Source organism: Amyelois transitella, chromosome 3 (assembly GCF_032362555.1).
Source record: "Amyelois transitella isolate CPQ chromosome 3, ilAmyTran1.1, whole genome shotgun sequence".
Classification (NCBI taxonomy): Eukaryota; Metazoa; Arthropoda; class Insecta; order Lepidoptera; family Pyralidae; genus Amyelois; species Amyelois transitella.
In genome coordinates this window covers 9,362,095-9,387,031 of record NC_083506.1, presented here as the reverse complement: position 1 = coordinate 9,387,031, position 24,937 = coordinate 9,362,095, and the positions used below count along the sequence as shown (strand labels likewise).

Here is a 24,937-nt window from a genome sequence, read left to right as displayed (position 1 = left end):
AAAATTAGAATCGTTCCATTACACAAGGTACAAGGACAATCGAACGTAATGTAGCGATCAAATCTGTAATACTTGTAAATTAGTACGCAAATGCAGGTATCGCGTGCGTGGCACGGACGCCATGGCAGCGGGCGCGAGACATTACGCACAAAATATAAATTATACAGAATTAATTGTAGTCATCACTTAAGAGCATGTTCTGTATTTCAAACTTTTCAAAATACTTCTAATAATGAATTCTTAACCATTTTTGGTTTTTCATCATAATGAAGACACGAGAACGTCAATGCTCAATTAAGTTGTGTGGAATGAGAATCTCGCGGGAGGAGATAGCCTCGGCTCTGCTTCGTCCTACTAGAAGAACGTATATTGTATGTCATTGACACTGAAAGGAAATTTATATGCATACCTTCTTCGCTCTGACAAAGACAAGTCGTATATATATATATATTTTCTCGTGTATATTGTAACATAACATTTTCTTATATAGTGAAGGAAATTACGCAGTCATGTTTTCAATGCCATATATTTTAAACATACAATACTAGCCAGATTTTATCATATAAAATACGCTATCCTTCCGTTCCCCCCTTATTTTCATCATAACGCGATAGGCGATACGCATCTATCCACGGCATACGCACCTTAATGGATTCAATCAAGCCAACTTAATGTAGGACGCCATTAAAAGCGGGCGGATACCGTAAGTTCGCAATTTCGACAATGGCTTACGTACATAAATTTAATCACACATTTTTTGCGGGATAGACAGAGCCATCAGTCTCAAGAAGACTGAAAGACCACGTTCAGCTGTATAGTTTAATGATGGAATTAAGGTTTAAACAAGACAGCTTGCTAGGATAGCCCATCGTTAAGAAGAAGAATCCCAAGCCTTATATTATTATTTCTTTCACCTTGATTGTTTTTTTCTAATAGCAAATGACATTTGTTGTCCCGTTTTTCAAACCAACACATGAATATTGTTATCCCTAAAAGTTGCAAGATTGTTCCTGCAACCTTTACGTACCTATTAATTTGCGTAATAAATTATGTCCTCAAAAAGCTGTAACTTTTCTCTTTGAATTTAGTCTTATTCGATTTATTATCTGTATTATAGAAGTAAATAACAAAACGTCCTGTCACCGCATTGCTAACATTTTCCAAGGCTTTTGGAAGACAAGTCAGTCAGTATGTCGTGTTTAGTTAGAAGGTATTCACGACATTGTTTAGTTGTTCACGCATTTTAATGGAGGCGCCGTACTCTTTTCATAAGTAACGTTCGTTAAATTGACATTTTAGGTTTCAAATAACACACATATAACAGTAAACTATTTGAAGTTTCGGTAGTCTCTGTCCTTTGTTTCTGTAAAGTATACCTACGATTGTAAAATTATAGAGAATTGTTGTAGCGGTCTTGGGTAGCGGGTGATATTATATTTCATCTACTTTATATCCACAGGCATAAATTTCTAACATGTTTATTTTTTGTTACTTGCCATACTTTTGACAATGATGAAAAATTAATATCTTTCATTTAAGTATAAATGACGAAGCAGGAGAGCGACTTAACAATTTGATAAGGCTCGTATTTCCGTAGACGTCTCGAGGAACTATGTATATGTAGACTACCATCAGTGCTCGTACTTATCCAGTTCGCGAGAATGTGGAAAGTTTCGAGATAAAATCTCCGGCACAAAGAAAGTGGCGCGTAGCTCGGGACAGGTGCGAGAAGTCGCATGGCTTATCGCATTCAGTTGCAGCTTTGCTTCGTGAAGTGTCACATTCTAAGTCCATTGACTCCATAACTTGAAGTTTAATGGCTACAATATTGGATAAATGTTGAGATTTTGAATAAAACTTAAGTTAATTTGACGCTTTTCTAAATTAATTAAAAGCTCTTGGACGTAAGACAAACTTGTAATGTGTATCTGCATCCAATGTAATCAGTTTACCTTGTTAACAGGCCACTGAAGATAGATCACGGTTACTCTATTAAAAAAACCTTATCTTCTCATCCCTGTATCATTATTATAGACTGAACTCGGAACTGCCAAAAGAGTATGAAACTGGGATTAAAAAAATATGTTTCAAAATAATAAAAACTATTATGCAACCACTTAGTTATTTGAATTCATTTTAATGTGATAATGCTTTACATAAAAAAAATCATCTTTCGTACGGCCCATTTAATCTTACGAATTTGAAGTGTGCGACACCAAACAAGACAGTTGCGGAGTCACGTATGACGCCGGCGGCGCTCCGCTAACATACGATCCCACATTACTTACATGGCAAACATTCCGTTTTATATGTCCCTCGGGCACAAATTAACAACTTACAGATACGAAGCTTCATATAAAGTACGAGTACATCACGTCATAACAACGCAGACTCTATCATTACTTTACGCACCAACCAACATCGCTTACGCAACTTTCAGACGCATGTCAAACGTTTGATCATCGTTTATGGTTGAAACTGTCATAAGTTGTGTGAACTTGCCTCTTGCCTAAGGTACTTGCTCAGTGAAGTTCCAAGTTTTGACAGCCCCTCAGGCAATCAAATTGCGAGTATGTAGAGACACTACGAGTCGAGACACAAAGTGTGTTGGGGCTTAGTGTTTGAGAATATTGGAAGGCACTAATACATACATTTTTGCGTAGGAATAAATTTTTGCGTAAAATACCTAAAAGCGTAATAATCTAAGCCTGTGCTTGATAAGTTTCAATGACGTTAACTATTTAACATTGTACGGGGTTTCATTTTGTAGTATGATTATTTTGTGCCAAACCAAATGAAACCTTGTAACAACATACATAAACTTTCATTAATACATCCGTGTGTTTGTTCGAATTAACAAGCTCGAGTGATTGCTACGTTTAAATTATGACTTATTTGCTGAGGGGAGCAATGTCGGTTTTACAGATATCAACATTCAACTTCGTTTATCTAGAGGCAATATATCAAATTCACTATGAATATTTCATAACATATTGCACCCTGAAATTTACGATCTTATAGAAACTTCGATTTTAATAGCCTATCTTCTAGCTACATAAATCAAAGAGCCACTTCTCACAATAGGCTTTCACGGAGACTCAAGGTTGTTAGTTGCAGCGAACCGCAACCTTCATATAGCTTAGATACAAACTAAGTTCCTATACAATGTAGCCTCGTTTTTAGTTCGATATAAAGTAGAACGTACCAAGGTGAACTATTTTCGATTCTTTATTGCCTACAGTAACGGAGCCGCATTATTCAACTGCAATGCTATGTCGTGTCTTATCTAATCCGAACTAGGAATAATAGCGTGCAAATGATGAGTTTCGCGGTACAATTTATATCTGTTTGTTGCACAGAAATCTATCCTTATTATTTATATTGTCTAATTTGTTAACAGGCCATTCCTGAAACAATAAGAGACCTGAAAACTTCTCTGTGGAACGCCGAGGCTTCTGGCGGCGTAGCCAATTTGACAGGAGCTCTGACTACCGCCTTCGAGATATTACACAGGGTAAATTTTAATAACACCTGTTTTACAAATTTTGATTAATTCTCCAATGTCACTGCAGTATCATACATTCACAAACATTATTGTTTGTCCTTCCCCATGCAACTACTTGCCAAGTTACGGCTAGAATAACGTGAAGTCTTATTTACTCTAATTATTTTATTTAATTTCCTATTCTTTACTATATATCTAGTTGTATAATCCAAATATTTTTAACAGTACAACCGTACCGGCCAAGGATGTCAATGCAACCAAGCAATAGCCGTGGTGGGGGCCGGCGGCGGCGCGGGCGGCGTGAAGGCGGTGTTCAGGACTTGGAACTGGCCGCATATGCCCGTGCGCATCTTCACGTACAGGGTGGGAGGAGATGCTGCATCCGGACATACTATGAAGGACATGGCGTGCACTAACAAGGGTAAGATAAAAATAGTAAAGATCTAGAAAGTTAAAAAGATCATACATCAACCAAAAAAGTACAAAAAATTTCTTCAAAAATTAACTACCTTATCATTATTGAAGTCACTATCAAATGCACCATAACTATGGAACTGACATGTAGAGAGCTATTTTAAATTCAGTCAGACCTTCTGGTCCACCAACTTAGTTCACTTTGGTCAAACTCGGGCTATCAACAACTACTTACCCGAACTTTCTTGTTTTACCATATCATACCATAGCATGCCAACTTCGGCTGAATGTTTAGTGCTTAAAACAAATGTAACAACTGTAATATAACTCATTCATTGCGTAATAAATCATTCATTCATTCATAACTTTGTTTAAATATTGCTTCATATGTGTAATTTATTTCAAAATATGTAGTTATTTTGAGTATTTTGACAAATAAATAATTTTCAGGATTTCACGTATCAATAAACGAGCACTCAGAGATCCGGCCTAAAGTCCTCCACCTGGTGGAAGTCCTTGCTCGGCCGCTCGTCATGTACCAGACTGTGCACCCCGTGCATTGGAGCCCCGTCTACGTGGGAGGCAAGGTATGGTGTTATAAACAATATACATTCATAGTCACGCCTACATCCCTTGCAGGGTAGACAAAGCCAACAGTCTTGAAGAGACTGAAATGCCACGTTCAGCTGTATGGCTTTATGATTTGAGATTCAAAGTGACAGGTTGCGAGCCCAACGCCTAAAAGAGGAATCCTTTGTTTATAAGCATTTCCCTTGGGCACCTTTTACACAGTTAATTTTCACAGTTAAAATGCAATGCGACCATATATGACTATTTAGTTTCTTTTTTGAAGTTGCGTAAATATGATAAAATTTAGTATTCGTTTTTTTTTCTTTATTACAATTACAGAGTAGCAGCCTTTCTAACGACGGCATGGGACAACTCATGACCTCCGTGTCGGTTCCTATCTTCGACAGGAGAAACCACACGGTAAGCGAGCACAACTGATTTTTATTTTTATCTGTATAATCAGGTGAACCAAAGAATAAAAATAAATATAAATTTATTATTTTCCAGCAAAGAGAAGCAAACTTATTGGGTGTGGTGGGGACTGACGTGCCTGTCGATCAAATAAAGAAGCTCGTGCCACCATATAAGGTATATGCATTGTTACACAAACACTTGTAAATTCAATTTTAAATGGAGATGAAAATTAATAAATAATATTATTTCCAGCTTGGGGTAAACGGCTACTCCTTCATGGTGGACAATAACGGGCATGTGTTGTATCATCCAGATTTAAGGCCTCTGGTAAGCATCTTAGTAGAGTTATTTTAAACTTTACGGTAGGATAAAATAAGAGATGAAGTTATCTTTTTCTGTATTACCGGGAGATAAAGAAATTTACATGTTTATATTGTATGTGTATTAAAAACAAAGTACATATTGTGTTTGTCCCGTATATTATGTTTATTCATTTGTAGTTATTTCTACGGAATATACCTACTTTTAAGCATTAAAATATATTTCTTTCTATTTCAGCACACGAATGAAGAAGTGAGTAAAACAAAGTCTTTAAAATTAATGTCAACTATAAATACTGCAATCGAAAAATTGATACGAAATGTATACCGTATGCTTAAAGATGTTAAATTTTGAGACATAACAACGCCGCCATTTGTTAAAAAAAAAGAAAAAGAAAACAAAATATGTACAATATTATACAATCAGGATTATACTATATTTTTGAATGGAGAGCTATTTTTATCATATGACAATGTATATTACAGTACACAGAAACGCTACGTCCACTGTACTCCAGTATAGACCTTACTGACGTGGAGCTGCTGGTGGACGCAGACGAGAACTCCAGGGTCAACCTGACCTCGCTGTTACTTGATGTAAGTGCACAATGTAAACGACATGCTTTTATTTGCTTTAACATGATGCAACTTGTAAACTCTTATAACAATGATATAAATGACTCTTAAGTAAACGGTGAAAGTATAATAATAACTAGGAACTTAGAAATCACTGTAATTTCAACGTAATATAGATAATAATAATTTTTGTGAATTAAAAAGGAATGCTGGAAATATCACACATCCATCCTTATATCAACATTTTGTTTCCACTGCATCTTGTGAAAAAACAAATAAAAACGATGATGTTTTTTAAAAACAATTGCATGTAACGAATCATGATCCTTACAAAAACTTTATTTGCAGCTCCGCCACGACATGATTGAACAGCGCGAAGGCGAAACTGAAATTGGGGTAAAGGTTCAATATGATGCCATGAGGCGAGTCGCCACTAGACGGCAACGATATTTCTACAGCCCAGTGGATGGCACCCCTTACTCGCTGGCAGCTGTGTTGCCAGATGGATATGGCATGTATGAACTGCAGGCGGAGCAGGAAGTAAAACATAGTCTTATTAATGGTAAGTATCTTGTTAATTTCAAAATTGATCATTTAATCATTTCACCGAATATGTATAGCATGCCATAAAGACAGTCCCTCTCAATCAAATCTCACTCAACTTTTTTTCATCATCATCTACGAGTACACTTTGTCGTTTTATTACATTTTACACTACAGTTAATTACTTTTTCCACAGTGACGGAATACTTCAAAGGCGATAACTGGAAAATCCATCCTGACTGGTAAGTTTATATATATTATCTAGAAAGTTCAATTTCTGAAATATAAACTTGCTAATTAACAGATTCACTAATAGCCCTGTTGTCTCCAGGGTGTACTGCGAATACGCCTCAACATCAGACCAAACATTCACCTCGGCGGAACAACAGCTTTTACACTTCTTGTCCCGCGCGGGGAGGCCGGGATGGAAGTGGATGTCGCTGCGACCGCGCGCTCTAACGCTGCACAACGCGCACAAGAAGCAAGATAGGGATTCTTATTACTGTAAGTTTCAACATTCAACTTGGCAGAAAACAACTGCTACATTTTCCGCGTGAGGTGGCCGGGATGGAAGTGGATATCGCTGCGACGCGCACATGAAACGGAATAGTAACTCCTAGATATTACTGTAAGTTTCAACATACATTTCATTCAACATGGCAGAACGACAACTGTTACACTTCTTGTCACTGCGACCGCTGTTTCAGGAAAGGAAGGAACTCTTATAACTGTTAGTGTATTTTAAGTTCCATTTTATGCGATAACAAACAAACCTCCAACAACGGATCAAACGATTAACTCGCTAGAACCAGAACTAGAACTAATTAAAGTATACGATTATGCTAAACAAAATAACATCTGACTAACATATTTATTATGACTGGATAACATCAGCATATTTGAGATTAACATCATGATTGGTAGAAGAAGAAAAAAATAACTACAACAAATTCACTTGCTTTATTAACAATGGCTTTGTTTTCCTTTTCAGGTGACAAAACTTTAGTACAATCGCTTATTCGTGATGCAATGGTAATAAAAGAATTGGACGCTCACACTGGACATGCCAGCCATCACTCACAGTAAGTAAATATTCAAATTTGAGCATGTTTATCGCATAAATTACCAAACTTCAAACTGAAACTCGTGCACCTACGAGTACGTATACTACAACTGAAACATGGTTTTCAATGGACCGAGATTGGTGCCCTCAGTAACACCTAAAAAAAAAGTAAAAGTAAAGTAAAAAAAAGTAAAAAAAGAAAAAAAAAAAAAAAAAAAAAGTAAAAAAAAAAAAAAAAAAAGTAAGCATGAAATTAATGAGTAATAAATAATATTATTTCTATTGCACTTTATTACGCTGATCACTAATTTCTATGTGTTTGTCACACGAATAGCCCGATAGCAACTTTAATGGCACTTCTTACAAGGTAACGTAACAAAGAATCTCAAAATCGTTCAGTAGATATGAGTTTGACATGCTGCTAGGATGAACAAATTGACTCACCGAGTGCCGTAGGCTTTGGTAAATATGATCTGCAAAACGCAAAATGGAAACGTATAAGTTTGATGTTTGATGCTAAAACTACGAGTGACGACGCCGAATACATTTATGACTAAAGTTAATTAAGACAAGTATACCGATTGCATACACATAAATTTATCAACACAAGCACAATGCACTTTTATTGTCAATAAGCCATATATAAAAAAAACAATCACGAAACATTAAATTAAAAAAAAATGTATAATAAAAGGATTCTTCTCCGTCCTATTCAATTAAATCTAATTTTCAGAAACCACAGTTACATGATTGTTTTTTTTTTCTAAATTTACTAACAAATAAGTAATTAGCAAGTCTGGATTCAGGTAAAGTATATAGGAATTGTATATAAGAATACGAATACATAAACAACGTACGACACATATTACTTTTTTAGCTTTCAAAGGAAGGTTTGTGTATTTTATAATATGTATAACATTTAGTTCAAAAGAGAACAATGGGAATTTGTTATGGAATTTGCGAAGTAGTATAAGATCCCAGAAATGATGCTTAAAATGATAAATAAATAGAAATTGGGAGACGAGAGACAATCCTAATATGGTACTAGCGGTCTGCCACAGATTTGCTCGTTTGCCTATGACACCTTTTCAACGCGAAAGAATTTCCCAGATCGGTTCAGTATTTTCGAATATTAGCACTTATAAACAAACAAAGTTACAGACGATGCCTGTATTATAGTATACATCACGGCTTTAGATTGTAGAAAACATTTGGTTTGTGAACTCGACCGTAACAAATACCGGATGGATGATGATGGTTGGAAACATTTTATATTCAATTGATATTTACTGTAGGAATGACCATCACTACCAACAATCTCAAAAAGACCATAAATTTTCTTTCCTTTGACCAAGAATGAAGGAATGAATGAAAAGTATAATTAAACAAACATCATTCCTAACATTGCCATTGCCAACCATTGCATAATGGTTTCTAGCTACTGTGCTCTCAACCAAATCCTGTCTAATCGTGATCTTCTATTGCAGACAAGGCCGCTTCCACAAGTTTGTGGTGACGCTTTCTTTCATCGCCACGCGCAGCGGCCTTCTCAAGTGGACCGAGAACAGCAACACCTCCCGTACCGCTGACTCCGCAGAACCGTAATAGCATTTTGTATTTAAAATTCTTAAAGGAAAGTTTTGGTTCAAACCAGGCATATATAGAACCATTTGGTTGGATGGTAGTTCTGAAACACCTCGGCTTGTTTAAAAATCTACAAAAATGTCCACTATCGATCACTATTATCAATTTATATTGTGGGTTAGCGCCGATCCTTCACTTCCTAATAAATGTTCTCGCATTCCAGGCATTTCAGCGAGAAATACGCCCGTGCTTTCGATTCCGAGTGGTACCGCCGAGCAGTGGAGCATCATTCTATTGAGCCGGAGAGTTTCGTGTTCTCCGTGCCTTTCCGGGACGGTTCCGAAGCGGACGACCTTTCTGGAAGGCCGCCTTTGGTTCTGGCCACGCATGCGGTGTTTGTGGCGTCGAAAGGTCATCGGGCACCGGCAGCAGTAGTTGGACTTCACTTCCAGCTGGACTCGCTAGCGAAACATTTCCTCAATGTCACATCAACGGTAAATATTGTAAATTTTCGTGAGTAGAAAAGTAGTTCGATAAATAAAAAATAAATAAATAAAAAAAATTCAACTTTATATGCGCAATAAACGTGTGACGTGTGATACCCGGCGAAAAAAAAAAAAAAGAATAGGCCCACTCCATCTCTTTCCCATGGATGCCGTAAAAGGCGACTAAGGGTTAGATTTATAAACTTGGGATTCTTCTTTTAGGCGATGGACCAGCAAGCTGTCACTATTTGAATCTCAATTCTATTATTTTGGGCCAAACAGCTGAACGTGACCTTTTATTTCTTGCATTTACAAGAAATTATTTTTCAACAGTGCACGGCAGGAAGCGTGTGTAAAAAGACGTGCGCTGGCGACGAGTTGGACTGTTATATCTTAGACGACAACGGCTTCATAATTCTGTCCGAAGATGTCTCGCAAACGGGCAGGTTTTTCGGACAAGTGGACGGAACTATCATGGACTCATTAGTTCAGGACCGAATCTACAAGAAAATAACGGTTCACGACCATCAGGGACGATGTCCTGATTCTAAGAACCCTTTTAGCGGTGGCGTTAACAAATTAACGGTAAGTGTATTCTTTTTAAAGTGTAATTTTAATTGTTTGGTCTTTGGGGTTTTACCTAATGAGGTTTATTTTTCAGCCGATGAAACCTCTGTCCTGGCTTGGAGGGTACATCGCAAAGTTGATAGCAGTTTGGTTCCCACTTTGGGAATCAGTACGCGGTAGAGCACATTCATATGTGGATGAAGAAATTGGTAAGCATCTTCTTACTTCTCTATTATATTTTTTTAACTTTGAATGAATTAACAGAATAATATTTATATTAACTAGATAAATAACCTAATGACAGCCTCGACTTCGCTGCTTGGTTTGAGAACTATTACTCCTAAAATATAAAATGTCGAACACCTGTCGAAGTGTAGAAATAAATTAAAGAAAGCTGACATCAAATCATATCATCTGATGGTGCAACTGGCAAATGCAAATATGAGAGATCAGGCACTCACAAAATACTCTTGTTATCTTTTCCAGCTGACTATGAAGACTACGAAACCGACCCAGGCTTAGGCAATGACGAAGAAATCGATCGAGACAGGGGCACATACGAGATCATTCTAGACGGGATTGGCAAAGGGAGTGGGAGTACCGAAGGGGGAGGGGCTGAACCTTCAAGGGGAGGAGGTGGAGGGGGCGCTAATATTGCGAGAGAACCACCAAGAGAAGCCGCCCGGTCAGCGGCTGTAAGGCCGTGTGTGACCAGCGCAGAGTTGTTCACGCTTCAGTCAACAAGGTTGAATGCAGCGCAGCCGCTCAAAGGAAAACTTACTAACTGCCATAACTCAGGATGCGAGAGGTAAGTAGTTTAAAGTATATAAGGAAAATTGTGTAAGTAAGGTACGTTCCTATATCCTAATCTTAAAACACTTTCGACAATTAAATTGTAAAAAAAAGAATCTCAAACGGCCAATGATCACAAACAAGAAATCAGTGATTCTTCAGTCTTCGGTTCACACTCATTCAGTATGATAAGCAACTAAACGTTAAGTCTAAAGTGTCATAGCCCTGAGTGAGCCTGGTTAAGCAAATTCTTCCAGGCCCCTCTGTCGTTGGTGAAACCGCTTCAGCTTTTTAACTCCGACACCGCTCTCGTTCTATCACCAGGCCGTTCAGCGTGCAGAAGATCCCGCACAGCAACCTGATCCTACTAGTGGTGGACACGCTCTGCCCGTGCGGCTCCAAGCGGCTGGACGTGCGCGCGCGCGAGGCCCCCGCGCGGTCCGCGTGCCGCCGAGCGCCGCCCTTCGCGCACCGACGACGACCTTCGCACTGCCTCTCTTACCATCCCGAGGTAAGTATACCTACATCAAAAACTCATGCCAAATCCCAACCTTAGTACCAGCCGAAAAGTGAGACAGACTGTCGCGCTGTGGCGAGTAAAATCAAGACTCATTTCATATAAACTAACGCCATTACAGACAAGATTAGGTATATGTGACAGCGACAAGCAGTGCGCGTGGGACTCCAAACTTCCGGACAATCGCGCCCGCATATAAGTAGGAGGCTCACCCACTATTAAGGTTTTAATTTATTTTCGTAATCATGAATGATCTCATTTATTCTATTCTTGAGAAAACCGGATAAAAATCTCATGAAACCTTTTCCAGGAAATCGAAATCCAATCATGCGGTCGTGGCGGTCGAATACAACCGTTATTGGCACTAGTGGCGGCACTGCTGCTACGGCTTTGCTGCACGTGACTGCTGCAACTTCAACTTTAAACCACGCGGCCGAGAACAACCAAGAGATGCTCATAGTACTCGACCAGATAAAGCATCCGCCAAGAAAATATGGGATCGGCCGCCGTTCAACAGTGTTCACTGTTCGTGTGTGATTGAGGACCGTTTGTATGAAATGTGGTGTAGTTACGAATGGTGTGATGGTAGGATAAAGCGTGCAAGTCACGCGAAGCGCGATGGTTAAGAGTTTTGATCTATTTTACCGACTGAAGTTTTGGTCCGACCAAATGAACTTTCGATCTTGTTTTGAGACAGGATTATCTATTCGATTTAGGATACGATAATAAATTAAATGTATTTTCCCCTCTGGTTGAGTTGTCACGTTCATATTGTAACTATTGCAGGCGCATACAGTAAATAGGTAGGTAACGAATATCTTGTTAAACTTAATTGAAGATTATCACAAACTTGGAGATCTTATAAATTATAGCTAATGTTAATAGGTATTAAAGATAATTAATGTAAAGATAATATCGTTTGAAACTGTTTTAGAAAAATTTACCTATGTTGAACATTACTCGATTTGTTTCTCGATAACTGTCATTTATAATATTAATCGCAATCTTATTGAATAGTTGCATAGTTGATGTATATAAGACTATTTTGTTTGTAGGCATTTCATTTGCTAATTTTATGTGTGCCTGTGTAATAATTATATAAAAGTCATGAAGTCAGAGGAGAGTATCGTGGCCGAGTGGTCATACATTACGCTTCCTGCAACTGTATGACATTTTGGCCAGCGGCATGGCACGTTACCATCAGAAGTCATACCGCTCGGTGTATGAGTTAGCTGGATTGGATAGTCGACCACACTTGACAATAAATGTGATTAAATGAAGAATCGTTCAATGACGCCACGACGCCGACTCTCGGACTTTCCATTCATCTAGTTGTTAGTATTTTTCTCGCCTAATCTTCGAATAATATCGTATTGAGGAAACTGTAAACGGTTTCATATTTTTATTGTAAATATTTTACTTACTTAAATGGCCTACTACATTTAAGAACGTGTGTTGCTAATGTTAAAGACGTTTAATTCGACTTTGTGGTTATAACTACGTCATATCGACCCATAAAATAATTTATTTGCATAATCTTGTTCCTGGACTTGAGGCCACATATTTTATTCTACTTTCATACGTAAAGCGTTTGGTGGTGTAGAAGAGTAAACGTAAGTATATAACTCGTTTGTACCTAACATAAATGTGAATGTTAAATAGGAATAAAGTTCAGATCCATATACCTACATAAATGAATAGACTTTTGATAACTACCTACATATATCATATCGAATAGTCATAATCGTAAAGTTTATAGGGTGGCTTGCTGTTGTCCGTTTGCCGCCATATCTTTACCTGCGGGAATATTTTGAAATAGTACAAAAAATATTACAAATAGTTATCAGATATCGCGTGCCAAACATCGGAGATTGTTTTTTTTTTCTCGACTAATGTATTTTATTCGACGGGACCGATAGTTTATGTATATGTAGGACAATGGCAAGCTGCGAATTCTGTCGGCAGTGTATCGATCATAGTAAGCACCTGGCTTTCCTAAATTTTTTGATATCTAAGCAGACGTTATTCATTGTGTAATGCCTAGAATGTATACGATCATTAAATCTTTAAGAAATTGATCGCCCCTTTACGTTGCAGCTAAATTGTTTTCTGGGCCACCTACTATTGCCGATACACGTCGTATTATCAAATCATACATAATCAAGTCGTTACATATACATATTCACGCGTAAAACAGAATCGTCGAGGGCGCTTTTGAGAAATTGTACATTTTGTATAAATAATACAGTAAGGAGTCGATATAATGGCGTAGAGATCGTTTTAAATGGTGAGTGGCGAGCGACTGGTAACGTATTGAAAGTGCTTATAGTAAGCGTCGAGTCTTCCATAGCAGTCAGCGCGCCCGAGAGTGTTTACTGTAACGTTAAGTATTAAATGATAATAATAGCGTATACTTATCATAGAATAGGCGAGCTCGCATCTTGTGCGTGCAGATATTTTTACTTGCACTTTGCGGGATTTAGTTCGAAATAACATAGACACAAAACAAATACCTCGTTTAGTTACTCGAAACGTAATAGCTAGACAGAATTAGCGTTTATTTCGCGTTTAGTTCTCGGACATATCAATTCAGGCACCAAATGACTATAGCGTAAGTGGTTTTAAATATTTTCAATTGTGATCTTTACGTGTTAGAGGGACGCCTCTAGTTATCGTCTAGATTCGTACGTACAATAACTTTTTAAGAGATACAGTGATATTTCCACTTTTATCAATGTGTGTCGCCGCTAATTGAGTTAATCAAGTCACTTTATTGAAAACCGAAAAATAAGTTAGATTGTTAACGTAAAAATCGGCAGTCCGCCAAAAGTAAGTTTTGGTCATCACCGGCACTGACAATTTTGTTGTTGTTTACAAATATGGACAGTGGGCCACAAAGTAATGCATACCACGTTCGATACGTCTACGATACGAAGTTTATTTTTCTTTGTGGCCCACTGTAAATATAATTTACTCAGTTTAATAAAGGACACATTTTAAATGTAACTATCATCGTTTGTCACGAGAACCATAAACAACTATAAAAATTATAAAGTTATATAAATTTCGTACCATTCAATTGAATGACTGATTAAACTAAATAGCCGCGACTAAGGTACATTTTTCTATGAAATCAAGGTTCGAATCCGTTAGTTTAATAAATATGTCGATCGTTCCCTTGTTCAAGCTTTTTAGGAGTATATTCAAAATTTGTAATAAAATTCCATATCGATTTCGGTGTCACTGTTTTCAAATTTGTTTTTCATGTATTAGTTTAATGAGTAGTTGTATTTGGGCACGGCCGATTCTGAACATGGTTCTCTAGTGTAATTCTAGTTAAATACTGTTCTTTTGTTACTTGCCAGTTCATGCTATAGATATACAGTAATTACAACAATAAAGTTCTCTTATAACATTGTGATTTTGTGTTTGATTTATTGGAAATTCCTATATTGACGGTCCACGCTTTCCACTCTGGCAAAAACAATATGTATAATACCACATGGCAACAACAAAAAAGCGGATAATAAAACAAAATAGACATATAAAAACCTATATTGATTCACATGTAAAGACTGGCTGCAAACACAATGTCTCTCTTGAGCAATTTGATGGCGTCACTGAACTTATTCTCCAAGTCTGTATTGCCGATGTTCTTGGCAGCTTGGCACAGCTGCCGAAGAACCTCCTCGAGACGACGCATGCAGCGGATTATTGACCCTGAGACAAAGTTGAGCCTTTGAGTATGTAAAAGATAACCAACTGGAGGATATCAATAAATTCTCGATCAAATGCACAAAATTACACACGGTAGGAAAGATCATCACGTCGCCAGTAAAGTCGAGTGGTTAAGGCAACCAATTTATAAACCATTTTAAGATACACGGTTCGAATCCAGCCGCGACCGTGTACCAAAGACGAGTCTTGTACATCAATTTTAATTCTAACCAATTCTCATACGGTGACTTCTAACATCATAAGAAAACCTTCACAATGCACGTTCAGGCAACTAGGTGTTTAATCATAATCCAAGCTCAAAAAGGTTTCTCTGCAGTCGAGGTCAGATGAGTATCGCTTCGTTTAACTACACACTCCAAGATCGTAATCAAAGCAGATCTCGGACTCCTGAGTGTGAACGCTCTGGATAAACCAGGCCAGGGGTGATGATCTACATAGGTATACACAAGGTTGGAAAGATTCAAGCCCAATAACTATAAGGCTTAGATAATGTAGGAATATTAGTAGTGGGGTAACAAACTACACTAACCTTCAAACACATCGGTCATCTTGCAGATCTGCAGGAAGCTGGCGCCTTTAGCCCAGGAGAGCACCACATCCATGAGCGTAGACTTGAACTTGCTGACGTACTCGTCTTCGTCGAGATCCATCTTGGCGTCGATCGAGACTTTTGCTATTCTGCGCGCGTATTCCTAAAATAATCAAACTCTTAAAAATGTCCTCCATTTTCTTCTATTGTATATATAAACAACCCAAACCGCTTCGTCTAGAGATTTGAAATATGGCATAGAGTTTCCAAATGGTCTAGGAATGCACTAAGAATTTCCCGGAATTGCTGCGAGAAGGGAAATTTACGGTATTTTACATAAGGTGCTTAGTTTTGACATTATTTTCGAGTATTTTGCGATACAAATCATCCAAGGCAATATCAAGCTATTACGTAATAACTTGTAATAAACACTTATTAAAATGATTGTGTGATACCTGGAGCTGCCTCAGCACTCCCCTGAGCTCCTCCCCGGCGGCGGACAGCTGCGAGGAGTTCTCGTCGCACACGAAGCAGCTGACGAGCGCGGCGCTCTGTTCCGGGGTCAGTGTGTTGAACACGCCGTTGAATATCAACTCGGTCAGGAGCAGCTCGTCCGCGCTGGAAGTTATTATGTATGTTAATGAACAAACAACTTAATCCGAAAACAATTTTTCTTCTAAACCAGATTAATTTAAGCAAATACGCAGCCACGGTAACATTTTAAAGTCAAATATTTAGGTTGTAATTAAGTACTTCAGCGGGCTGGCATTTTTATCGCGCGATAAATATTTTACAGACTGTAAAAAGAGATACATCAAATAATCTTAATAAATAGCCTCAACAAATGATTACAGATACAATCAGTATCATGCTTTTTTACACCGAGCAAGCCCCAAACCAGAGACACAAACTGATAAAAACTAATTTGCACACTAACCTACTTAATTCGCAAGCTATCCTGCCCTTCAGTTCAATAACATCAGCGGCCGTACAGTACCCCATTCGACGTAACACACGTTTCCTCTTCTTGAGTTCGTCCATTTGTAATATGCTCTTGGCTTTCTTCAACTCCGCCTTGGCCGCGATTAATTCTTCATACAGTTCTTGTTTCCGCTCGTAAGCTGCTGTTAGCGCCCCACGGTTCTTGTCGTTATGGAGGGGATGTGCGTATAATCTGCATAAATGACGGTTTGTTGTTTGTTATCAAATAATAGTGAAAGTAGGTATATAACAAACGAAGAAATAGGTATATGAATCATATATTTTTTAACTATAGAGCATATGTATTCAAAGTCAAGCCAACATATTCAATTAAAAAAGGCAATGTCTGAATATTGGGATTCTTCATTTCCTTGTAACTTTGTCTTCATTAAAACTATTGAACAAGAAAAATCAAAACTGTTACTCACCTTTCTTCTAATTCTTTAATTTTCTCAACACATTCTGTAAAAACCTTATCCTCAATCTTCATATCTTTAATGGGGTTCAACAGCGGCGGGCCATTAGGGAACCTTTTTTTGACTTCTCCTATGGTCTTTAGGACGGACTTTCGGCTGTCAGGCGGCCGTAGATCTTTAGGGTAGTACACGCGCAGTGAACTCACTTGGTAGATGAGCGTGTGTAGGACTGGAACAACTTCCACTTCGCCGGTCTGTGAGTCCGAATTAAAAAGAAATCTTTGTCGTATGGTATCAACAGGCAGAAAAAATAGAACCACTCTCCCTTCTTAAAACTAAAAAATCAAAACGGCCGTTGAACCTTTACCAAATAGTAGGTATCATTTGAAAACAACGTGCTGTGAATGGATTGTTTCTTCGGCAGATCAATAATGGGTCATCCTAATTTGATATTGTATGTATGTATGTACCTATATGTATTTTATAATAAATAATATTATGTATCTTGTATGTATTTATGCATTTTTTTATAATGTATGTATTTTTCAGTATGCATGTGCAATTTATCGTACCACCAACTTAAAGTTTTTTCTGTTTGGTCAGCTGGTTGACTGGTAGAGATTGCCAAACGGCATTGAGTCCGACTTTTGTTATTTTTTATTGTGCAATAAATAAAAACAACACACACACTTTATTGCGCAGGCACTGTATTCCAGTAGCCACTCTTTCCATCACCGACGCCAGAAAACGATATGAAAAAGTAAAGACGTACCTTCGCATAACACGAGATAAATAAAAATAAAAAAAAGAAATATATAATACAGATGCAGCCAGAACTCACATCTCCCGGAGGGCATGGAATATTTGTATCCGCATCTCCAGACTGCGGTTTCTTCACGTGCAGCAGAATGTCCACAACTATCGCCTGCTCCGCGGTCAACGGATTCTCTTCTTGAGGCCTCTTGCCTTTGCCCTTCGTCTTGTGCCGGAAGTTCACTATTATACCCCAGTCGTACTCGTATTTTTCTGTTTTAACCTAGAATAAAATGTTTTTATTGGATATCAAGCGCTTTATTCGCGATTAAATAAATTTAAGAACGAGTACGACGAAACGCGCGATTCACGTGAATTTTCTTTTATTCGAAATACAAAAATGTTATAAATTATAGTCGTATAAAAACAATTCTTATAGGTATTTGTGTAAATCAGTTTAAAAAAAGAATTAATTAGCTATGCTCTTTACTTGTAAAATCTTTAGCTATTGAAAAGCGCAAGGAAAAAATTGTTTTCAACGTTTTGTTGATAATTTCTCGACTTTTATTGGAAATATTCCACACTGACGTCAATATCACCTATAAGTACCTTAACAAGCCTGCCTGGTTGTAGGAAAGGTTTGAGGTACTCGGGCCTAGTAATGTAGGAGCGGAACTGCGCTCCCAACAGCTGCAACTGTGAACGGAGACTGCAGTACGCTGCTATAGAGTGCTCTTGTTCTACGCTGACTACAGAGTACTCTTTCTGCTTCGCCTTCACCTCTGGCAAAGATAAAATAAAAGAGGTTTTAATGATCTAAATAATAATTTGAAAGAGAACAAGTCTCTATTTTTTGTCGGCCTCTGTGGCGCAGCGGTAGTGCGCTTGTCTGTGTCACCGGAGGTCCCGGGTTCGATTACCGGCCAGGGATGATGAGAAACGAACTTTCTCTGATTGGCCTGAGTCTTGGATGTTTATCTATATAAGTATTTATTATAAAATATAGTATCGTTGAGTTAGTATCTCGTAATACAAGTCTCGAACTTACTTCGAGGCTAACTCAATCTGTGTAATTTAATAATATATATTTATTTATTTATATTTATTATTTGCTAGTAAGATACTTAGTTCTAGAGTCTGCAGGCCGTCCGGAGGAAACCCATTAAAAGTAGAAGGTTATTAAAGGTATATATTACAACTAACATTAAACAAAAACGGCTTCTAGGTGTGGTATGGCTGGTAACTGACAGGTTAAATCGATAGATAAAATAAGGGGTTAAAATTTTACCTAACTTTCCAACAAAAATAAGAAGCGTGTGAATCCGACAACGCGGCGGTGCCGGTCGCGAGCCGTCTCGCTGGAAGCATACCGAGCGCACCTATACATTACTTTATGCACTATTTTGTTTGAGGATTTTTATCTTTTTATATTAACCTAGAGAATATTTTGTTGGTTGTATATTATATAAAATTAACCGTATTCATGATGTGCTATGTCCTTAAATAAGAAAAACGCTGTATAGCCCCTGTGTAAAGCGCTTGCCACTGTTTTGAACTTACTGTCAATAAGGTCAGGAATCGCAGCTTGATTCTGGAATTGAAAGAAACTCCGCTCCAACATATACTCTGGGTTGATTTCTTCCACTCTCAGCAGGTTTAATACCTGTTAAAATACATGTTTTTAAATGACGATTACAATGAAATCAGTTATTTGTAAAATTAATTTTTACGTAGTATTATTATATATATTTTTTGCATCTTGTAAAATCACTTTGTTTGATACAAGAGTTCGATATTTAAGTATAGCTTTAGAATAAATTTATGTATAATCAAATAATTTAAAATAAATATCATAGGTTATACTTCAATTTCACAATCACTATTTTTTATTATTATGCGAAACTTGTAAATAAAAAATTACATACCCTACAAACTTGGGCATAAAAGTTGATTGCAGCATTGAATTGAATTTAAAATTGTACTTAAAATTATACACTTAACCTGGCGAGAATACGGGTCTAATAGATTGTTATCCTGCTTTCACACACAAGGCAATTCCAGTCATATCTTGTCGAATCTATGTAAATGGATCACTACTCACCATATTGTATGTGAGATGGAATGCCGAGTTGATGGGGTCGGCTTTACCCTGCACCATGCCCTTGACGACAGTCGGCGTGATCTTGTCATCGATCATCAGAATCACGATACCTTTGTCGTCCAAACCACGGCGACCAGCGCGCCCTGACATTTGGATGTATTCTCCTGACGATATCTGTCAGAAATTATAATATTTTATTAACTAAATTGTGCCCAGCTTTATGGCTACACAATAGCCTTTGAATCGAATTTAAATAAAATATTTTATTAGTAATTATCTATATTTGAAAATTGCGTCGATAACCTATGTATTTGGTCTGCAGCTGCTTCTTACACTTAAACATATGTTACTTATAATTTCTATTCCCAATTCTGAAAGTTATAAACTTACAAATCTGAAATCCTTTCCGTCAAACTTCTGACAACTTGTAAACACTACTGTCCTGGCAGGCATGTTTAAACCCATGGCAAAGGTTTCCGTTGCAAAAAGGGCCTGAAACAAAATGCTTAATGAATGACTTGCTGATCACATGAACCTAGACTCATTGATAAAAAGTTTTGCCATACAATCAACTCTCAAGGGACCCTTAATTAAAAAAAATGTCATTAGAATTATTTTTTATTCACAACACACGATTTATTACCTTTATCAGCCCCAATCCGAATAGAATCTCAATAGTTTCCTTGAGTATGGGCAGTAGTCCGCCATGATGGATCCCTATACCTCGTCGCAGAAGTGGGACCACATTCTCCACTTGCGGCAACTTGCGATCCTCCTCCGTCAACACGTCCATAGCATTGTTAAACACTTCGTCTACTAATTTCTTCTCTTCAACTGTCAGACAAATATCAAGGATTTATATTTATTTGTGTATCTTAAGTAATTAATTGAATACCGAATGGAATGTATGGGTTACACTTTTGTTGTTTAGCCATAAAACAAATCCAGTTCTAAATGTGAAGCTCAGTACTTATTTAAGATCTTGATAGCATCAGGCAAAAACACGAGTGATATAAACGAATCAGAAAAAAAATTACGAAGATTGGTTGATAATATGATTTCTTTGTTTTGCTTGTGGTACCTATGCACTAGCCCAATATGGCTCTCTAAAGTTCCACGGATGCGAAAGTGTGCTAAAGCTAATATAGTGGGGGTTGGCTAATTCTTTAATTTACATACTTGTGTTAAAATCCAGTTTAGCCATCTGCATCGCATATGCTTCACATTCCTTCTTGCTAAAGCTGAAAATAATGACAGGCGCGAAATTCCTCTCCATGATCATCTTCACAATATTGAAGATGTTTGTCTGGTTGTGGTTGCGCGCTCCGCCCCGCCGGCCGCGGGCGGAGTCACCCTTGGCGTCGTCCCCAGCGTTGCTTAGTACTGCCATCGCTGTGTTAAAATTGTCCTCCTTGAATTGGCCCTAGCAATAATATTTAATTTGTAAATGATACATTTTAATTATTGTCATTAAAATATAACTTTTATAAGTACAGGGTACTTAATAAAACAAAAATTGTTTAATGTCAAGGTCCCAGGGGTAAGTTATTCACCTTTTATAACATCACATATGTACAATTATGATTTAATGGCTTTGTTTGTGGCCTTTTCTAAGTGAAGGGCTCGATCAGCTTCAGTAACACCATCCCAGCATCATAAGAAAGCAAAGCGCAGGGCTTTGCTTAACATCCCTGGTTTTCTCAGAACTTCTCATACATACATATAATCACGTCTTTATCCCTTCATGGTAGACAAAGCTTAAAGATGGAAATTGTGACAGGTGCTAGCTCTTTACCTAACAGAAGAATCTTAAATTTATAAGCCCTTCTCTTATTCACCTTATACAACATCCACAGAAAAGAGATGAAGTGGTCCTGTTCTAAAATGCCAGGAACTCACGAGCAACTTCTCAAGGTTACCGAAAATCATAATGAAAACCTCACCTTCTCATCGACCACAAGATGAATGCCATCCCCACCAGCGGGGAATATGTAATGCTGCAGCGGAGTGGGGCGGTACTCGGTGTACACCACGTGGCAGGGCTGCGAGTGCAGGCGGCACACCCACTCGGCGAACTGCCGCGCGTTCGGAATCGTCGCCGATAGAAACACGTAGTGCACATTGTCCGGTAAGAGAATCAAGGTTTCTAAAAAAGAGAGCTTATGGTCATCTCAATTTTATCGAAAGCATACATACATATATAATCACGTCTATTCCCCTTGCGGGGTAGACAGAGCCAACAGTCTTGAAAAGACTGATAGGCCACATTTAGCTGTTGAGCTTAATGATAGAATTGAGATTCAAATAGTGACAGGTTGCTAGCCTAATTTATTTAATGTTGTTTCTAAAGAAAGTCAATAGTTGCGCGTAGTAAAATTAAAACCTCATAAATAACAAATTTGTGTAAAATTAAACTTTAAAAATTTCTTTTTTTTTTAATTTGGTAGTTCTCAGATGAAGAAATGACTTTTAAAGTAAAATAACTTTTAAAAAAATAGAATGTGGTAGGCATTCTCACTAATTGAACTAAAGAAGTATAAAAATCTTACCTTCCCATACAACACCCCTCTCTTTATCTCTCATGTAGTGAATTTCGTCAAAAACTACCCAACCAACTTCACGCATAATTTCAGAGCCTCGGTATAACATATTTCTTAAAATCTGAAATAACAATTTGAATTATTTTCAAAACAATAGTCTGACATAAAGATATCTATAGAGAGTGACAAAAATACAGTGTTCTTTCAAACAATCATTTACATTTTGAATTAAAGACATTTAAAGAGTCAATATTACATGTGTCATATGGTAAGTTTAATTATTTTTTTAATACTATTTGCCGAACACTACAAAACTCAGTAATTATCTTTATATACTGTGGCGACAACAAAACAACGTTACATGCCAGTATGATTTAAAGCAACAGGCAGAAGTTTACAATTATTCACTAAATAAGAGTAGTAACAATTCCCCACCTCTGTAGTCATAATAAGACATGATGCTGAAGGGTTAATGGTCACATCCCCCGTGATGAGACCCACATCAAGAAACTCTTCTGAGAACTCTCTGTACTTTTGATTAGATAGAGCTTTAATTGGTGTGGTGTATATTACTCTTTGCTTGTTTTTCAAAGAGAGTGCTATAGCATATCTGAAAAACAAAATGATGATAAGGAACATTCCTCAATGAAAAATGAGGGTCTTCACTTGTGTTTTTTCATAATGTTTCTGCTAAAATTATATTCTATATCTATGTCTGTACCAAACCCAAAGTTCATCAAAATTGGTCCAGTAGTTTTGGAGTTTGTGAAACAAAAATACAAATCTTTTTACAAGATTAGGTAGACTTAGATTGATATGAAAGACAAACCACTGAATGGATATAACAAACACATAAGATGGCTAACTATAGGAATTTGCTTTGAAAAGAATATTGGAAATTCCCAAAACTTATCAATAGTAAGAAAAAATTCAACATTACTTACTCTGCAACAACTGTTTTTCCTGCAGAAGTATGTGCAGACACTAATACTGATTGCAAGTTGTCTATGCACATTATTGCCTCTTTTTGAAAAGGGTCCAATATGAAACTGTACTGTTTGGCGGGCTCCGAAGTCAAAGGCAGGAGTGGTGCATACTCATGGTTTGGCGGCATAGCTACTTCATGTGTGCATCCCTCATGTGTTTCTAAAGTGTGTATCACAATGCGTGAACTAAGGAGATCTACACTGTAAAGAATTAAAAACAATGTTATTAAGAAAGTGTTGCAAATAAACAGAAACAACCTTCAAAGGTGATCCTTGCAATAAAACAACAGTAAACTTACACTCCAACAACAATTTGTGATTTTCTATAAAATGGTCCTTTATTGGAAACAACACAATACTTACTTTATATCACTAATCAAATCTGCATCATCTTCATCTGGTTTTGTTTTTTTTGCCTGACTTGTATCTGCATACTCAACCAGCTCATGAGGTCGTTTGTTGCTTGTCTGTTCTTGAGATGGTTGACTGAAATTTAACAAAACCAATTGATTGTAGGTATGTAAGCAAGAGCTTTTTTTTAAGGGTTTATATTTTATAGGTTAGAAAACTTACGGATCCTCTTTTTTCAGATTTGGGAAATGAACAGCAGATTCACTTTGTTCTTTTTCTTCGAAACAATCGAACAAACTATCAATATCAGCCATTGTGTTCTAAATTGTAAAATTGTGAATGAAATTAGTTGCCCACCATCCCAATAAATAACCAATCTAAGAATCTTGAAGTTGAAAACACTAGTGTTTTGTTGCCTATCGATATAGTCTATCGATAGTTGAATAAAACAACAGTATCGATAGTCACGATTTTGTCTATAGTATCAACTATCGATTGCTGCTGTCTTTGCCACTAAATATCGATATTATTGATCGAAGTTACTAGTACTCGATACGATTTTAGCAAACTGAGCTTCTTCTTCTAAGCTTTCGAGATTTTTGAAATAATAACTTCAACATTGAGCTGCAATAATAAAATAAATAAAATAAAATAATATCGATTATATTGTAGTTTATTGAAACTATTGTACCATAGTGAGCTTTCGATACTATCATCTATAAGTATATCGATGTTATAGACGATTTCCAAGGTCATCAACCGATTACAAAACAATCGATTGTTCAGCAATACTTACACTCAACCTTCGAACCGCTCCATCGAGTACCTACCTACAGTCGTGAAATCATAAACTGAAAATGACAGTGATTATATGTCACTTTTTATTTTATGACAAGCATAATCCAAGTATAGCAAGGGCAAAGTCTTCCATATCTCCGTAGAAATTTACAAACATACTTATGGTCACTTCTATATCCTTTGCGGGGCAGACAGAGCCAACAGTCTTGAAGAGACTGAATGGCCACGTTCAGCTATTTGGCTTAATGATAGAATTGAAATTCAAATAGTGACAAGTTGCTAGCCCATCGCATAAAAAAATAATCCCAAGTTTGTAAGCCAATCCCTTAGTCGCTCTTTACGATATCAATGGGAAAGAGATGGAGTCGACCACACCACCACCATAAAAATTTAA

General features: G+C 37.2%; 2 protein-coding genes across 2 annotated transcripts in view; one reads left to right on the top strand and one right to left on the bottom strand.

Annotated features, from left to right (window-relative positions):
* LOC106140072 (voltage-dependent calcium channel subunit alpha-2/delta-3) overlaps positions 1-11,781 on the top strand; it is a 57,739-nt gene extending 45,958 nt beyond the window's left edge. Inside the window, exons 7-26 of the mRNA XM_060951195.1 lie at positions 3,401-3,514; positions 3,731-3,926; positions 4,370-4,506; positions 4,829-4,909; positions 4,997-5,077; positions 5,156-5,230; positions 5,462-5,476; positions 5,710-5,820; positions 6,148-6,361; positions 6,539-6,584; positions 6,674-6,846; positions 7,334-7,424; positions 7,740-7,772; positions 8,893-9,006; positions 9,213-9,483; positions 9,808-10,059; positions 10,136-10,250; positions 10,528-10,849; positions 11,158-11,344; positions 11,661-11,781. Of these exons, the coding sequence (XP_060807178.1) occupies positions 3,401-3,514; positions 3,731-3,926; positions 4,370-4,506; positions 4,829-4,909; positions 4,997-5,077; positions 5,156-5,230; positions 5,462-5,476; positions 5,710-5,820; positions 6,148-6,361; positions 6,539-6,584; positions 6,674-6,846; positions 7,334-7,424; positions 7,740-7,772; positions 8,893-9,006; positions 9,213-9,483; positions 9,808-10,059; positions 10,136-10,250; positions 10,528-10,849; positions 11,158-11,344; positions 11,661-11,753 (2,721 nt within the window). The 3' untranslated portion in view covers positions 11,754-11,781. The remainder of the gene's footprint in view (positions 1-3,400; positions 3,515-3,730; positions 3,927-4,369; positions 4,507-4,828; positions 4,910-4,996; positions 5,078-5,155; positions 5,231-5,461; positions 5,477-5,709; positions 5,821-6,147; positions 6,362-6,538; positions 6,585-6,673; positions 6,847-7,333; positions 7,425-7,739; positions 7,773-8,892; positions 9,007-9,212; positions 9,484-9,807; positions 10,060-10,135; positions 10,251-10,527; positions 10,850-11,157; positions 11,345-11,660) is intronic.
* Positions 11,782-14,889: 3,108 nt separating this feature from the next.
* Positions 14,890-24,154, bottom strand: LOC106140177 (exosome RNA helicase MTR4). Its single transcript, XM_013341738.2, has 18 exons — positions 23,968-24,154; positions 23,758-23,880; positions 23,353-23,595; positions 22,844-23,018; positions 22,418-22,529; positions 21,812-22,014; positions 21,048-21,291; positions 20,512-20,702; positions 20,259-20,360; positions 19,869-20,042; positions 19,328-19,430; positions 18,377-18,549; positions 17,856-18,050; positions 17,027-17,268; positions 16,555-16,791; positions 16,073-16,235; positions 15,618-15,780; positions 14,890-15,070 (listed from the first exon to the last, which is right to left on the bottom strand). Exons 1-18 carry the CDS (start codon positions 24,057-24,059, stop codon positions 14,913-14,915), a joined length of 3,093 nt encoding a protein of 1,030 aa, XP_013197192.2. The 5' UTR covers positions 24,060-24,154; the 3' UTR covers positions 14,890-14,912.
* Positions 24,155-24,937: the final 783 nt, after the last annotated feature.